General features: G+C 42.7%; 1 protein-coding gene across 1 annotated transcript; it reads right to left on the bottom strand.

The window, feature by feature from the left end:
* Positions 1–390: 390 nt before the first annotated feature.
* On the bottom strand, positions 391–13,378 carry SARS1 (seryl-tRNA synthetase 1). Its single transcript, XM_081916125.1, has 11 exons — positions 13,114–13,378; positions 11,234–11,304; positions 9,713–9,793; positions 6,617–6,775; positions 5,387–5,530; positions 4,979–5,134; positions 4,160–4,381; positions 3,266–3,395; positions 2,732–2,889; positions 1,597–1,726; positions 391–1,084 (listed from the first exon to the last, which is right to left on the bottom strand). Exons 1-11 carry the CDS (start codon positions 13,247–13,249, stop codon positions 927–929), a joined length of 1,545 nt encoding a protein of 514 aa, XP_081772251.1. The 5' UTR covers positions 13,250–13,378; the 3' UTR covers positions 391–926.
* Between the last annotated feature and the right edge of the window lie 1,313 nt (positions 13,379–14,691).

The following is a 14,691-nucleotide window of genomic DNA, read 5'->3' as shown; positions in this document are numbered from 1 at the left end:
AGGGTGCTAAAAGCTTGGTGACATGCCCTCTCAATTTCTATCTTTCATCTGATATGGGACTCCTTTTTGCTATGCAAATTCCACAGATATTATTAAATATTACAATCTGAATGTATTAAATATCCAGAAAATTACGGATAACTGAGGTAAATGGAAGATACAGGCCAAGTTATTATGATGACATGGAAGTACTGCACAAATGTATTGGAAGGCATACAGCTAATAAGCCAGTACTAACACAAAACAAAAAGTTGGGTTCTAGTAACCTGCATTTCATATCTGCAAACTATGGCCGCTTACACATCTGTGTAAAACAGTCCGCTTCATATGTGAGCAGACACAAGCAATGTTGTTAAAGGAATCCAAGAAATACAGAAGTCACAAAATACAAATGAGAAAAGCATCATTTTTTCAATGCTTGCTTTATTCATCGAGTGCCACCATATCGGGTAAAATCCTATGACTAAGCAAAGACTGTCTTTACAGTAAAACGCCACATGCCTATACTTATTTTCCCTTTTGATCTTTGCTTTATCCCAGTGTTGCTTCTGCTCAGCAGAGATTTTCAGCAAATAAACATGATATAGCAGTTTGTTCCCTCTGCTTGGATTTGCAACTAGGGGTTTGAATAGAAACTGTTTCCATGGATAATTAACATAATGTAAGACATACAGACTTCTGGGGAACTGGTCAGCACCTCTAGTGCTTTCCACATTCAATGTGAAAACAAACACCAGTGGATCCTCAGAGCCAGCATGGGAAGGAACATCTTCCCAGGCTACAGAGGGTGGAAGCCGAGATGGAAAAAAGTAACTTGCCCATGGTGACAGGAGGGATAAGACAAAGCAGGAATTCATATCCAGGACCCCCTGCAGCTTTATGCACTAAACTGTGCAATCTCAGAAAAAGTAACACATAGATCCCTTTTAGGGACTGTTCACATCCATGTTCTGCATCTTTCCTTCCAGTGCACAGTCCCCACCAGCCGATTTCTTTTTGCTTCCCTCATGCTGTTTCTTCTGCTTCTTGGAAAGTTCCTGATCAATAGGAGCAGGTTTTACAAATTTTATCATTTCTTTCAGGCCTAAAAGGAGGAAGAAGGCAGAGCAAGATAACAGAGTGAACACACCAGGGCCAAACTTCTACAAAGGAAGTATCAACAAGAATCCTCCTTCTGTTCTCACACATCACACCAATCTTACACACCAAGTCACTTTAATTAATTTACTCCATGTCCTTGAACAAAGTAAAGTAGACAGTGCTAGGGACAGCACATCTGAGCTTACCCACCCTTTTCCAGTCAAGGACCAGAGAGACCCACCTGCATCCTCTTACATATTGCTCCTTTTGAAGTGTTATGGGTCAGTAAAAATAGCAACTGTAATGAATTTTCTTTGTTTAGTCTCAAGAGAAGAAACAATGCAAGTCATACGCGATATAACCCTTTACTCTAGACAGGAGGAAATTGTCACAATTGTTTTATGAGTTGAGAAGAGTTGTTAGGCTCAGACAACAAGGACGATTAGACGGTATAAAATGCATAATTATGGATGGCTATGGCGAGGGGGAGGGCAACAAACATTTTCCTTTTATTACCTGGCGGCATGAAGTCCCTTAATTTCTCTGGTACAATGATTCCTTCCTCTGTCTGGTAATTCTCAAGGATGGCACATATAGCACGTGTTGTAGCACACATCGTGGCATTGAGCATATGCACAAACTCCACCTTTGAGGGCAGAACATTTCATGTTCTTAGTATTCTCCAGCAAGTAAAAGGAGCAGCAAGAAAACACATTTTTGAAGAGAATAAATACTATCTCCAAAATAACCATTCCAATAAACCTAATCTGTCATTCTGTTACTCAGTCATCTGAAAAGGCAGAGCCTTCAGTCTAATAAAGAGTTGTTCCAATTTAGGAACACTACAACTAACATTTTCAGCTTAACCAACAGACTTTCTTTTCTAAACATTTTAGAAGTAGCAAGGTAGATTGCACTGTTAGTTGAACTAGATAACACCCTCCTTTTTTGTGATAATTGTCAGAATGAAAATAACTGAGCTTTGCCTTTAAATGTGTTTGTACGAATGTTGGTTTGTTTACTAATGTCCAATATCTGAACACCAAGTAACTATTAGGGGTTGTTTGACTTTACTGGATACAACCTCTGTCTTTCAAATTAAAAAAAGAAAAGAAAAAAGAAAAGGAAAGCCCAGTGATTATTCATTCTTCAGGTTTCCATTTCTACACTTTTCATAATTATAAGGGATTACATTTTTTACTTTTTTCAAGAAAGCAATCCTAGGGCTCCTTGGTAGCAGTCAGTAATTCTCAACTGGCAAGTGGATCATTCTCAAACTGGTCACTTCCATGGCAGCATCACAGAAGAAGCAGTGAGACAAAATGACAGGCAGAAAATCTGTATCTTTATGGGAAATTATGGAAATTAACAGGGCCTTTCCAATTTTTGTTAGATCTCCAGAATCAACATCACTGCCAACTTGTCTCCCTAGCAAGGACTGAAAGTTGCAGCCTATTGGACAATCAACTCAGATGTCGAATAGAAAAAACATATCAGACTAAAGCAAAAAGGCAGATGTTTTCCTGAAGGCTACAGTGGGTAAATAGCAGCACCTTCTTAATAACCCAAATAATTATTTAACTAGAACAGCAGTATATTGTAAATGATGTACTGGGAGAATTGTATATGTAAAATATAGAAAGCAGCCTACTTTGTCCATCATCTTCTTGGTTTGTCCATAACGGATCCGCAGGCGACGTGCCTGGTAGTCAGTGCAGTTCGAGCAAGAAACAAGTTCACGGAAAGCTCCTGAACCTGGGAACCATGCTTCCAAGTCCAACTTCTTACTGGCAGCATGATTCAAGGAACCTGTAACAACGTGAGATGGCATTTAGGTACTGATTCAGTGTTCTAATAATGGGAACAGAAAGATGTGCCTTTCTCATCCCTCTCATAGTTTTGGAGATACAGAATGAAACCAAGAGTAACAAGGAGATCTATGGTCATTTTTCTCAATTAGAATGTGTGTTAGTCTGGACAATAAACATGAGTACATGGCTGCATGCTGAGATACTACAGGTCTTACAGTTAGAGCAAATAAATCCTGATACAAACGACCAGAGATTACTGGCCGTCAGGTGCAATTGTGTGCACACTTTCTAGGGTGTAGGCCACACTGAAAAATTTAACTTTGAGAAACCAAACCTAGATTAGGCTGCAAATTATTTGGGGGGTATATACAAACCTGAGACAATATTCACAATATGGTAAGGGATGCCCAGAGATTGATAGAACTCTTCAGCAGTTGCAATCATCTCATCAAACATCTCCCAAGACTTGTTATCATGAGGTGATGCGTAGACAAATTGCTCAATCTGGAAAGGGTCAAAAGCAGAAACTTCAAGAGCAGGAAACAAAAAACAAAAGAAAGTAGCAATCCTTCATAAACACGAAGAGGAATTTGAATCCCAGAATATAATAATTATACTGTTCTGTGTCTTCTGTAACTTAACATCAACCCCTAAAATCAGTTTCTTTGGGAACAATGCTGGATTCCCAAGCTTTTGACAACGTGAAAAGTCGGGGGGGGGGGAGGGAAACCCTGCAAATTTTATTAAAGATATCCTTACCAAGAAAAAAACAATGAAATAAAACTGAACACAATCATAAAATGGAGGTGAATGTAACTCAACAGCCTAATGCAACCAAAACACAACTTTCAGTTACCAAACATAGACCAGCTTCTAAGTACTACTGAGACAGAGAAAAATAGCTATCGGCCTCCTACTGAATATAAACAACACTTTCAGTTACCATAAACTTTTACAGAGGAACACCAATTTCATTTCAATTGCCCAATACATTTCAACAATGCAAACTTCTTCAAAGGCACATCGCTGAAAAACACACACTATCTGGGGATTGACTCAAGCAAAGTCATTGTGTGAGTGGAACAACTTCTGTTCAGGCAACTCAACTTTCCCTCTTTCTCCTTCCCCACCCTCAAATCTGATCTGGAGGGGAACGGGGGTTGGGGGAGGAAGAGAAGAAGGGGAAGTTCTGTTGTGTGAACAGAAATTGTCTCGTTTGTGAAATGAGTAATACAACCCTGGATTAATAACTTTTGCAACTGCAATACCTTTTCAAATTGGTGCACACGGAAAATGCCTCTGGTATCCCGGCCATGTGAACCAACTTCCTGGCGGAAGCAGGTAGACAGCCCAGCGTATTTGATGGGCAGGTCCTCTGGCTTCAGCCATTCATCCCTGTGCAATGCTGCAATTGGCTGTTCAGATGTAGCAATCAGGTATTTCTCATCAATAGTGTTATCATCGCTCTTCTCACTGCCTTTGCCAAGTACCTGAGAAGTAGAAAAAGTTCGTCCATTAGACCAGTGCAGCAAGATGTCATGTACATAGACAAAGCTTCAGTGGACCATTCCAATGAAAGCCCTTGTGAGCTAAATTACTGGTTCACTGAATCATATAATTTCTTCTATGATTGCTTTTCTAAGTTGTTGCTTAGCTACAACTTAGCTACATTAATTACCTTTCATATGAAAACATCACTAACCATTCTGACCCCCAATGACAAACAGTTAAGTACTTGTGGATCAGAAAATGGGGAAAACGTGGCACAATGCCTGTGATGATTAGAAACAATGTTAACAAAACCTTTAACCTATCAACCCAACATTCCTTTTCATTATCATAAATTATTAGCACCGACTGTGGCTGATGGTAGAAATGCTTCCTAAAGAAGTGTGCAGCAATTTGAAATGAAGGACAAATATTGAAATACAGTCAATTATCTGACTGAAAGTTTACCAGCAGTATTTGAAAAATTCCACATGGCTCCAGGGACAATGTGATTACACATGAAGGGAAGCAACACAAAACTTTTCTAGAAGCTTATATAGTTTGCTACTAAAACAGTAATTTCACCCTTCCCACCTTACCTTGTACAGCTCTTCATCAAACTGGCTTAGCTGGGCCACTTCCTGCATCACCTCTTTTCTCATGAAGAAAGGGGTATAAACAGGGGTGTAACCTTTGCTAAGCAGTGTCTGCAGGGCATACTGGATGAGAGCTTGCTCTAGAAAAACCAGGGCACCCTATAGAACAAGAAAGAAGAAAGTAGGTAAGTGAATATTCTGCTCCCGAGAACCCACATTTTGAAACGGCACTGGCAGGAACGTTGTATTCTGACAGTCTTCAACAGCTTAGATATTAAACAAACCACTTTGTGAAGGTGGTGTTTTGGCTTTGAAAAGCAAGGTACAATTTTCAAAATAAATAAGTTTTCTTCTGGGATCCCAATTCTCCCAGTCCTATAAATAGCAATGATTAAGAAGTTGAGTTCTCACCTTTAGAAAGTATCCTCTGCTTCCAGCAACAATGGCTCCCTTTTCTCCCTCATAGCCATCCACCATGACAACCAAGTCCACATGAGAATACTTCTTCCTCACTGTGCAGTCTCCCCATAGCCTCTCCACTTTGTTATCTGCATCCTACCCATATGATAAAAAGGGAGAAAGTTTTGTTCTAGGCCTTTGAACATCCCAATAGAAACAATATCAATCCAAGCCAATTATCTCATCCATGATTTAATTGTATGTGTTCACATGCACAATCCTGGTTAGTATTTGCTTGCACAGTAGCACTTACAATTGCCAGAAGCTTCCTGCACTGCATTTGCTCTCTACTTGTGACATGCTGCCATCTGCATCCTATAGGCTGATTGAAGAGAAGGTGGTGTGTGGGTTTGCTCTGCCCTGGAGAAGGGGCTGAGATGCAGAGGAAGCAAGGAATAGATCTGATGGTCTTTTAGTCTCCTGCAGGGCTGTCACAGAAGCACCCAGCAACTCTCTTAAGTGCTTTCAAAATTACTACTTGCCAACAACTGGAATGAGTATGATGTCTCCATAGCAACACTCTTAGGCAATTATTCCAATGCAAAATCCAACCAGCCCAGTATTGTATCAGACTCACTTAATAGTATTATTAAACAAAAATTCTCTTGTTGGACAAATGGTTGGTTCCAAGCCACACATCATGGGTAGAATTCACCTAAGGGGCCCTGTCAGTGAAAGCCCAATGCAGGGACTTTCACTTGCACAACGGGCCTTCCTGTTGCATGAGACCTGCACCCCCCCAAAATTGTCTCAGGGGGTGGATGGGTGTCAGGAGAATTGCCAGAATAGCACACGGGGGAGGGGAGACTGTTCCACCTGGCAGGTTGATATGCTTGCACAGATGTGACATTTGTAATACCATGATGTTGAATTCCAGCCTAAGTCTGTTTACCATACATTTACTAAACAAGATCAGGGTTTTGTGCTTATTTGGGATTTTTTTTTTCCATTTGTGACTTTCTTTTCTATGGGGAACACTGTTTTAGAATACAAATTGCATAAACTTCTCAACCTCCTCACCTAGGATGTACTGTCTCACACCCTCAGGACTTTATACCTTCAGCTTGCCATCTCCCCACCCTACCAGCAGGACAGTTTAATAGTGAAGCACAAGGCTGTAACCACCAAACAACACACTGTCTTTCATGCACATTTATATAAAAGTGTGGAATTTGCTCCTACCTCATCATTACTGATTGGCACAGAGGGATGAAGGAGATTTCCAATTTCTCTGAGGTTTTCAAACCGCTCTGCCTCCAGCTTCAAACGCTCTTCATCACAGTTCAGTATTGCTTCATCAATTAGAAGACGAACTTTCTTTATTTGGCTTACTTGAAGACCCTGAAACATAAAAGTGGGCCTAATATAAGAAATGAATAATATCTTGTGAAAATAGACACATCCATTTTTTGGAACCCATAATTCTATCAACTTCAGTTTCACATTTCAGCCGGTGGTCTAGCATCACCAAGAACCAATGTTGGTTCTATGGGACTCAGGGTAAAAGACAATACCTGGTTTACTACCAGCAGAAGCTCAGATAAGATCTTTGGCTCACACATGGAAAGCCTCATCAAGGACTAGCTTTGCATTATGCATTACAGACATATAAGTCTTAGAGTGGCACAAATTGGGGGCCAAAGGACAAGACAATGATTGGTTGATGATGCTTCTGATCCAAAGCTCATGTCAGCATAGTATCCCGTGCAAAAATGCTTTGTGCTACTGCTCAGATTTTATTATCATAACAGAAGATTGGGCTCCGCAATAAAATACCATACGGTGGAGGGCTTCTGTTCAGTACAGCAAGCCAGCCATGTCTTTTTCCAAGATACTCCATTCCACCATCACCCTGCTAACTGTCAGCATTTTGTGCCCACTGAACAAGCTTGGTCCTCACTGGGATGCTCTGGGGTTCCTTCCCATACATCCCATCCTGCCCTGCCCTCACTTTTTGAGACATCTGGAAACCTTGGTGTTTTCCAAAGCCTGCTGATGCTTCTCTCTTGTGCATGGACAATGCTGTTTTGGTTGTATAAGTACCTACACTCAGAAAGCATGTTTGCTATTAGTATATATAGCATCTTTCTAACTTCAGAGTGTGCTTGCTAACAATTGGCATACGAAGGTGTCAATTGGCATACGAAGCCCTCTACCTATCTTCTTCACCATTTTTCTGCTTTTATGGCAAAATGAGTAATGCAACAAGAAGCATGGCAAATAGTTTACTTATTAAAATCCTCTACCAACACATTTTATTCCTATTGTCAGGGTGGCTTACTAGTGAAACGCAAAATAAAGCAATAATTAAAGTAACGTAACCAACAAATATCAGCAGAAAAACAACAATCCAAAACAACGACCCTATAAAAAAACCAGAGGTATAAAACACTTTGGCTTGTCGCTGAAAGGAATAAAATGAGGAAGCAAGTTCTAGGGCAGAGGTCCGCTATCACAGTATAGTAGAGCTGAACATACAATAGATGGTAAATTAACTGCTCAGATATACAGCTTTTATAGTATTGTAGTAGCAGCAGCTGAAAGGCTGCAGTGTGAGGGAGAAATTCTGTGACTTGTGGAGTTATCAAAATGGCAGAAGATGTATGCCCAGCAGCTGGTGCCTGGAAAACGATTGTGCAAGGCAGGAGGCTTAGCTTCTTATTCTTTTTTAACTACAGCTGCACAGACAGTACAAGCTGTGCTTCCTATTGAATCTCTGCATTGGCTTATTCTACACCCAGAGAAGCAGCTGCTGCTGGGACAATAGCAAGTATGAAATCTTTGTGATGATCTATTGCTTGATAGTAAACACACCCCCTTAAAAAAAAATGTTACACTTATATCCAGCTTTTCTCTAAGGACCTCCAGGTGGTGTACATGTTTCTCCTTCACCATTTTACATTCAAAACAACCCTATGAAGTAGGTTATACTGTGAGTTAGTGGTGGCCCAAAGTCACCCACTATGAATTGTTTCAGCAGCAAAAGAGGACTTACTGTTTTTAGCTCAGTGCTCACACCTTAAGTGCTTTTCACATGACAGTCGAATATAATCCAAAATCTTCCCAATGTAATTTTAGAGTTAATTTGAGGCACCCAAAAAAACATTTTTTGGGTTTCTCTGGACCACCAGCATAACAACTGTACTGAATACAGGTTAACAGTTCAACAATACTTCTCTTTAAACTACAATTGCAAACAACTGTCCTGAATAAACAATTTGTTATTCATCAATATAGCTATTAATACAAACTTTTCTAGGTCAAATAATAAAACAAAATTCTTTATCTTTTTCCCTACAAATTCAAAGCTACTGGTGTATGTGCATACACTCATACAGGGAACCTATATACTTTCCATCCTGGGGCAAATAGGAGCTTTGGGGAGGAGAGCGGGAATTTAGTTAGGAAAGGGTGCAGAGGGAAATGGTTAAATAATTTCCTTTAGCATTGTTTCCACAATCAAATTCCTTCCACAGACTCCTTTGATCAAAAAATGCATCAGGAGACCTGACTGCAGATCTCCTGACATCTTATCTAGTTTGGTCCTTACTCTAACATAGGCTCCAACATTTTCACTCACTATGCTAGGGTAAATAAGCCGTCACTGTTGGCAAGTATAGTGACCCGAGTTTTATTCCCACGTTGACATGTGGGGGTCATCCCAGCAGTTATGTAGCAAATCCACTCCTTCCTTAGCTCCAAGACTTGGAGGAACACTGGGAATAGTTTGGCTCCAATGCTGCCAAGCCAAATGGTCCACATAGAGCTGAACCGGCCATGCCACTCCCCTCTGTTCTACAGCAGGAAGGGGAGATGAGGAGCTTCCTAAACCACAGCATCCATAACCGCTTGACTGAGCAGTGGACAACAGGCAAGCCTCACAGTTCTCTTGCCCATGAGAAAAGGATGAACTAGCGGAGTGAGGGGCAAATAGATCCACCCCTCCTCACAAAATTGTATTTCAGCTCAGGGTATAAGAGAGGTGAAAAAACACACTTTAAAAACCACTAGCTAATCTGCATAGGGAGAGAATTACCACAGCTCCAACATTAGAGTTTAGTGAGTAACTGAACAATTAATATAGCGCAACGGAACAAAAGAATCACAATGCAATTAACATGTTTTCTTGTTCACACACGCTCCTCACCCAATCTGAAGCTGCACAAGTGAAATGTGTGAGGGGGAAAGCAAACATCAGAGTATATTTCACAAATACAATACAATACACAAATACAATACTTGAATGGTCAAGTAAGAAACTAGTTGAAAATAACTTACTGCTAAGATGTCTGCTGTAAGTTCATCGAGATTTTGTGCATTTTCTGGTATGTGATCATCATTTCCTACTGGCTCTTTTTTCTACATATGTAAAAATACCAAAAAAAAAAAAAAAAAGGAATCAATCGGCAAATAAAAAAGCAATAGAACAAAAATATTCTACAAATGCAGCTTGAAGGACAACCTGCCTAGATCACTGGTTTCCATTTCCTCGTAAAGATTATAAAATATCCATCATACATATCATTGCCATGTTCTCTCTCAGCAATTCCTGGAGTGCTCTAATGTGGGTGAGAAGAGAATGACCCCTTCAAATTTCCACTTGGTCATGACTAAACTAAGGGCTCTGTGCAAGGAAGCCCCCCTTCATATACACAATTCCATTTTTGCCACCATCAGAGTGCTCTGAAACAGGTGGAATATTACAATCTGCTCTTCATGGCAGTGCAAAGGACTTTGCGCAGAGGCAGCCTCTGATGCCATCATTTCCATTTTAAAGCCCTGCAAGCTTGAGGAGTAAAACTGGAGAGGATGGGGGTGGGGGAGGAAATAAAGAGTTCCAATGGATTTTATTGGTCTCTGTGTGTGGCGTATGCATGTCCTGCATGCCTGTGCAGGGATGATGGTGTACATGTCCATTTTAGCCACACCCACTTTTACTTTGGCCATGCTGACCTTGCAGGCATGGTCAAAAGGTAATGCAGCCTTTGGGCAGAAGAGGGTAGCCACCCCTGCAGTAAACAAATAAATCTGGTATCACCCTTTATTTTTTCAGCACAGTATCAATTGGAAATAAAACTGAGAAAGTACTCTTTCAGAAGTGTTAAATTAATAATTTGGAGATACTAAATCCACTTCATAAGTAAAAGAGAAGGCCTGTCTCCTGATCCTGCCAACACATGTGGGCCCTCACTATCATTACATGCCCATTTGTGGAACTTCCTCTCATTAGAGGCAATGTTATCCCACTCTTTACTAAAAATGCAATTCTTTTCTGAGGGATTTAGCTGCAAGGATTAAAGTCTTAGTATCTGTATTTTACAGCTGCTACTGAGGGCCCAGAGGTTTGTTATTTTATTGTATTTATATATGTGTTGTACTCTCCCCTCAGATTCTGTGTATGAAAGGCAGTTTGAAAGTCCAGTCAATAAATAAAACTTGCTTTCCCCTCACCCAGTTCTAAGCGATTCTATCTCATTCCTTGGTGGGAAGGAATCAGACTGTGATCCTAAGATGATAGTGGGCTCAATTCAGCTTGACAGCTTCTTTGTGTTTTAGTGTTCTGTAATATTAAAATTAATAGTATAGTTGAGCATGCTGCCTCATCATCATCTTCTCAGACATACCACTTTTCTTCTGGACAGCTCCCAATCTGTCAAGTCATCCATTTCCCTAATGACATTTTTCATGCCACTGATTGAACTCTAAATCTTTTCTAGCACAGTTAATCACAAAACATAATGGCATACATCATAGTGGCTTTGATAACCAATCAGAAGCTGTGATTCCAATAAATCGCACCTTCATTTTCTCGCCTATAGTTTTGCTGCAAAGGTTCTTCAGTTTGTTCAGATTGTCTGCACGGAATCTGCCTGGAAGGAAAACATTTGAAAAAATGCTAAGGATAAGTTAAGGATAAGTTTCTACACAAGGATAAAGGATAAGTTTCTACACAAAATCATAAGTCTATTGAACTATCTGGCGGCGGCGGCTGCTACTATGGGTGTAGCACAGATTAAAATACATTCATTCTGTTAAACTGAAGATTTTATCTTATATTATGCAGGATACTGCGCAAAAGTTACAATACCCAGATGACCTCTAAGAAAGGATAGTAGTTTGTAAAGTATTATGGGAAGTGATGGCATATAGGGTACTTTTACTCATTTAATGTCAGCAAGAAGATGCAATTCAGAGGCCTGCAAATACAGAACACTCCCACTACCAAAGGAAGCAGCTTCCGATTCTGAACACTCATTATGATTTTTGCATGGTACAGTAAAATGAAGTTTAGAGTAAATTGAATATCTCATATTTATTTTAGTTGTTATTGTTGCTGGATATATATATTTCAAAGTATTGCTCATCCTACTTCCAGAATTTCCATATACAGACAGCAGGCAATGCTGTACTTGATGGCAATGCTTTACTTGAAAACTGTTAAAGGTCTTGGCAAATCACTTAATGATTTTTCTGCTCATTACAGCAACTTAAACACACTCTGATAGATGCTGTACAACTTTTAATTCTATAATGTTGGCTTCTTTAATTTATTATATCTTGTACTTTATTGTACTACAATTTGAATTCTATATCATTTCATAGACTCGTCACCACCCGCATACTGGAGATATTGAAAATGAAGTCTAGGAGAGATGATTTGGGGCATAGGATCATATAGTGAACCTCCATCTGACTCTAAATGAGTAGCAGTGGTCTCAGGCACCTGACGTGACAGGCCCATTCCATTTCCCCCCTCATTTTCTGGTTAGAGGTAATAAAACACATCTTTCACCGCAGGCAATATTACCAATGCTTTGTCACAATGTAAAGCACAATGTAAAAAGCATTTAACACAAGTTATCAAAATCGTTGGCAAGGAAACATGCACACAGAAAATGAAGCAGTGCTGCGGCTGATATGAGCTCTAGCGTGCCAGAGTCACTTTCTATGATGCTGGTTACAGCAGGATTGCATCAGACTAGGCAGCACCAATGCCTGAACAGCATCCTGCCAAATCGCAAGCCCGTCCATTTAAAGGGCAATGCAGCTGTGAAACACCAGAGAGGACGGCGAAGAGAAGAGGAAAACCCTAATTGGGAAATACAATTAAAACAACAACACCCTACACTTTTTTTGGGGGGGGGGGTTGTCCAGAAGACAGATGGGAGCGCCCTGAAGCCCTCTGAAGGGATGACTTCCCCCGATGGCTCAAAAGAGCCACTCCAAACCTGCCCTTCGACCGGGGCCTAGAAATAAAGCAGCAGCAGCAGCAGCAAAGCCGCCCCCCCACCCCAGTTGGCCGCAGGGTCATCTTTCCCTGTTGGAACTCATGGCTTGGGGCGGGGAGTGAGAGAGAAAGAGAGGTCTCTGCGCCCATTCACACGACGGCGTGGAGGGAAGAGACGGCCGTGAGGAGCCCCTTTCTTCTCACGGGCCTCACCCCTCATCCCACGCCGGACGCCACCGAGGCGAGGGGTTCAAACGCGGCTCCTCACAGAGGCAGCGTGAAAGAGGTTCAAGGAAGGAACGTGAGGATGGGGAGACACGTGTCGGGGTCGCAAAGGCCCCCTTAGGCTGCCTGCTGGGGCGTCGCTCTTTCTCTTCTGCCCCTTTCCTAACGACACCCCTACAGCCTTATCCGACACCTCACCCCCCTACACACCCTTCGCCCCACGTACATCTCCGCCAGGCCCCGTCGGCGGCCACCAGCGCGTCCACCAGCGCCGAGTCCTTGAAGCGCTTCCGCTGCGTCTCCCGCACAAGCTCAGGGTCTCCGCCTTTGTCGGCGCGGAAGAGGTCCAGGTCGAGCACCATGGCGCCGGAGGGCAGCGACTGGAAGCCGAGGGGCGAGGGAGCGGCGCCGGCTCAGGACAGAGGAAGACGCTCGACAGCCCGCCCGGCGCAAAACGACAGTAGGAGAGCCCGGCGAGGCCACGCGTGCGCACTGCGAGCGCGGAGGGGCGTGGGAAAGGCGCTGCGCGTGCGCAGAAGATTCCGACGTAAAGGAGGAGGAGCCTCGCGCAGGGCGGGCGTTGGGCGTTTAGAGCGCCACCCGGAGGGCACGCGCTAAGCGTGGCGCTTGCTCAGGCGGGCTGCGGGTTCTCTGCAAAGTGGAGCTGGGATGGTCCGGGCAGGAGCAGCCTTTCAGGCTTCCGTGCCGAGGGCGGGCTCGTCAGGGTTACAAAGCAAGACTAGCATACAGCGCGGAAGAGAAAGAGAGTAAAGGAGAGCTCGAGGGCGGGCTGGGTAACATTGTACTGTAGCAGCAATTGCTAAGGCTGAAGATACATAGCTGTCAACTTTCCCCTTTTCTTGCGAGGAATCCTATTCGGAATAAGGGAATTTCCCTTTGAAAAAGGGGAACGTTGACAGCTATGTGAAGGTAAGAGCCCAGTGAGGACTTGGGAACCCCCAGCTGGCTGATTTGAGCACTGTGAGTCAACGAGCAAGTTAGGGACACAATTCCATTATTCAGTTGTAGTGGAGCAATAAAGACAAGTTTTACCCACTGTCTGGGGATAGGCAAATTGTAGTAAGATCACAAATTTTATGGTCTTGTGTTGTTTTTTAGTATACCTAAAATTATTTGCTTAATAGGGGCTGCCCCACATTTTCTTCAAAAAATTGCTTTGCACAGGTAACTACATAGGCGCCGACTCCATGGGGCCTGAGGGGGCCCGAGCCCCCTCAAAAATTCGTTTGGGGGGGCTCCGCCCCCCAATAATTTAAGAAAATTATTGAGCGAATGTGTGGTCCCTGGAGCCGGAGCGCAGCGGCAAAAATCAGGGAAAAATAAGATCGGGCGGTTGGTCGGTCGGGCGAGGGAAGGCAGAAACATTCTGCCTCAGGGTCTTACTGCCCACCCGCTTCTCTTGCTGCATTTGCTCAAACTCAACAAAGAGCAGGGAATCCCCTGCCCTCCTGGCAAGCAGAGGGTTAAGGAAAGGATCGACTCCTAATTCTTTCCTAGTCACACTGCGTGCAGGCTCCAGCCCACCACCACCTCAAACATGCAGGTGGGAGAGAGAGAGAGAGGGCTGGCTGGGGGGGGGGGACTTTTGCCTTCCTTTCCTCCCCCCCACCCCGTTAAACTCCTCCCCTGCATTCTTAGCCAGCTGCTTCTCCGCACACCCCTCTTGTGCTTCTTGTCCCTTCTGTGTTTTTCCTTCCCTCCCCATTTAAAACGTGGTGACAAAGCACGGATCCACATGGATCCTCAGGATTTTTGCATTGGGTCACCCCAAATTCACCATCAG

This window comes from Podarcis melisellensis (assembly GCF_964234715.1).
Source record: "Podarcis melisellensis genome assembly, chromosome: 6".
Lineage (NCBI taxonomy): Eukaryota > Metazoa > Chordata > Lepidosauria > Squamata > Lacertidae > Podarcis > Podarcis melisellensis.
The sequence above is the reverse complement of the archived record's forward strand: the minus strand, read 5'-3'. Positions and strand labels throughout refer to the sequence as shown.